This window comes from Piliocolobus tephrosceles, chromosome 21 (genome assembly GCF_002776525.5).
Source record: "Piliocolobus tephrosceles isolate RC106 chromosome 21, ASM277652v3, whole genome shotgun sequence".
Classification (NCBI taxonomy): Eukaryota; Metazoa; Chordata; class Mammalia; order Primates; family Cercopithecidae; genus Piliocolobus; species Piliocolobus tephrosceles.
The window spans coordinates 31,044,572-31,046,913 of NC_045454.1; the positions used below are offsets into that span (position 1 = coordinate 31,044,572).

The following is a 2,342-nucleotide window of genomic DNA, read 5'->3' on the forward strand; positions in this document are numbered from 1 at the left end:
ATCTGTGGCATTCCTCTCCAGTATAAATTGAGTAAGGTTTGAGAAATGGTTAAAAGCTTTGCCCATTCTTCACATTTGCAGTGTTTGTCTCTAGTATGAATTATCTTATGTTCAGTAAGATTTGAGGACTAAAAGCTTTGCCACATTCCTCACATTTGAAGGGTTCTTCTTCCATATGAATTATCTTACGTTTGGTAAGATTTGAGGACCGGTTAAAAGCTTTGCCATATTATTCACATTTGTGGAGTTTATCTTCTTTAGGAATTCTCTCAGTTTGAGTAAAAGCTGAGCAATGGTTAGAAGCTATGCCACATTTATTACATTTGTAGGGTTTTCCTCCAGTATCAATTACGTGTATTTAAGGTGTGAGGACTGGTTAAAGGCTTTTCCACATTCTTCATATTTGATGGGTTTCTCTCCAGTATGAATGGTTTTCTGTCTAGTAAGCTTTGAGGATTGGTTAAAAGTTTTGCCACATTCCACATACACCACGGAATACAATGCAGCCATAAAAAAGGGTAAGTTCATGAACTTTGGATGGACATGGATGAAGCTAGAAACCATCATTCTCAGCAAACTATCATAAAAACAGAAAAACAAACACCACGTTCTCACTCATAGGTGGAAATTGAACAATGAGAACACTTGGACACACGGCGGGGAATATCACACATTGGGGCCTGTCAGTGGGTGGGGGGCTGCGGAGGGATAGCGTTAGGAGAAATACCTAATGTAAATGATGAGTTGACAGGTGCAGCAAACCAACATGGCACATGTATACCTTTGTAACAAACCTGCATGTTGTGCACATGTACCCTAGAACTTAAAGTATAAAAAAAAGTTTTGCCACATTCTTTACATTTGTAGGGTTTCTCTCCAGTATGAATTGTTTTATGTCTAGTAAGGCTTGAGGACTGGTTAAGTTTTGCCACATTCTTCACACATGCAGGGTCTTCTCTAGTATAAATTATCTTATGTGTATTAAGGTTTGTAAAATGGTTGAAAGCTCTGCCACATTATTCACATTTTTAGGGTTTCTCCCCAGTATGAATTATCTTATGTTTAGTAAGGGTTGAAGGATGGTTAAAAGCTTTGCCACATTCTTCACATTTGTAGGGTTTCTCTCTAGTATTAATTTGCCTAATAAGGGGTGAGGATTCCTTAAAAGCTTTGGTACTTTCTTCACCTTTGTAGGGTTTCTCTCCAGTATGAATTGTTTTGTGTCTAGTAAGGTGTGACCACTGGTTAAATGCTTTGCCATATTCTTCACATTTGTAGGGTTTCTCTACAGAATGAATTATCTCATGTTTAGTAAGGGTTGAGAAATTGTTAAAAGCTTTGCCACATTCTTCACATTTGTAGGGTTTCTCCCCAGTATGAATTCTCTTGTGTTTCCTAAGGGTTGAGAAATTGTTAAAAGTTTTGCCACATTCTTCACATTTGTAGGGTTTCTCCCCAGTATGAATTATCTTATGTTTCATAAGGGTTGAGGAATTGTTAAAAGCTTTGCCACATTCTTCACATTTGTACAATTTCTCCCTAGTATGAATTAGTTTATGTTTCTTAAGGGTGGAGGGATTGTTAAAATCTTTGCCACATTCTTCACATTTGTAGGGTTTCTCCCCAGTATGAATTACTTTATGTCTCATAAGGTGTGAGGATTGCTTAAAAGCTTTGCCACATTCTTCACATTTGTATGGTTTCTTCCCAGTATGAATCATCTTATGTTTCATAAGGGTTGAGGAATTGTTAAAAGCTTTGCCACATTCTTCACATTTGTAGGGTTTCTTTCCAGTATGAATTATCTTATGTTTTCTAAGGGCTGAGAAATGCTTAAAAGCTTTGCCACATTCTTCACATTTGCAGGGTTTCTCTCCAGTGTGAATTACCTTATGTACAGTAAGTTTTGAAAACCACTTAAAAGCTTTACCACATTCTTCACATTTGTAGGGTTTCTCTCCACTATGAATTATCTCATGTTTTCTAAGGGTTGAGGACTGGCTAAAAGCTTTGCCACATTCTTCACATTTGCAGGGTTTCTTTCCAGTATGAATTACCTTATGTTTTCTAAGGGCTGAGAAATGCTTAAAAGTTTTGCCACATTCTTCACATTTGCAGGGTTTCTCTCCAGTATGAATTACCTTATGTACAGTAAGTTTTGACAACCACTTAAAAGCTTTACCACATTCTTCACATTTGTAGGGTTTTTCCCCAGTATGAATGATCTTATGTTTCATAAGGGTGCAGAAATTGTTAAAAGCTTTGCCACATTCTTCACATTTGTACAATTTCTCCCTAGTATGAATTACCTTATGTTTTCTAAGGGCTGAGAAATGCTTAAA

The 2,342-nt window shown here is 36.8% G+C and overlaps 1 protein-coding gene across 2 annotated transcripts in view; it reads right to left on the bottom strand.

Annotated features, from left to right (window-relative positions):
- Window positions 1-1,028: 1,028 nt before the first annotated feature.
- Window positions 1,029-2,342, bottom strand: part of LOC111524832 (zinc finger protein 729-like) — a 14,777-nt gene continuing 13,463 nt past the window's right edge. For both annotated transcript variants that reach the window (XM_031934903.1, XM_031934902.1), the window contains one exon: window positions 1,029-2,309. In XM_031934903.1, the coding sequence (XP_031790763.1) occupies window positions 1,029-2,309 (1,281 nt within the window). The remainder of the gene's footprint in view (window positions 2,310-2,342) is intronic.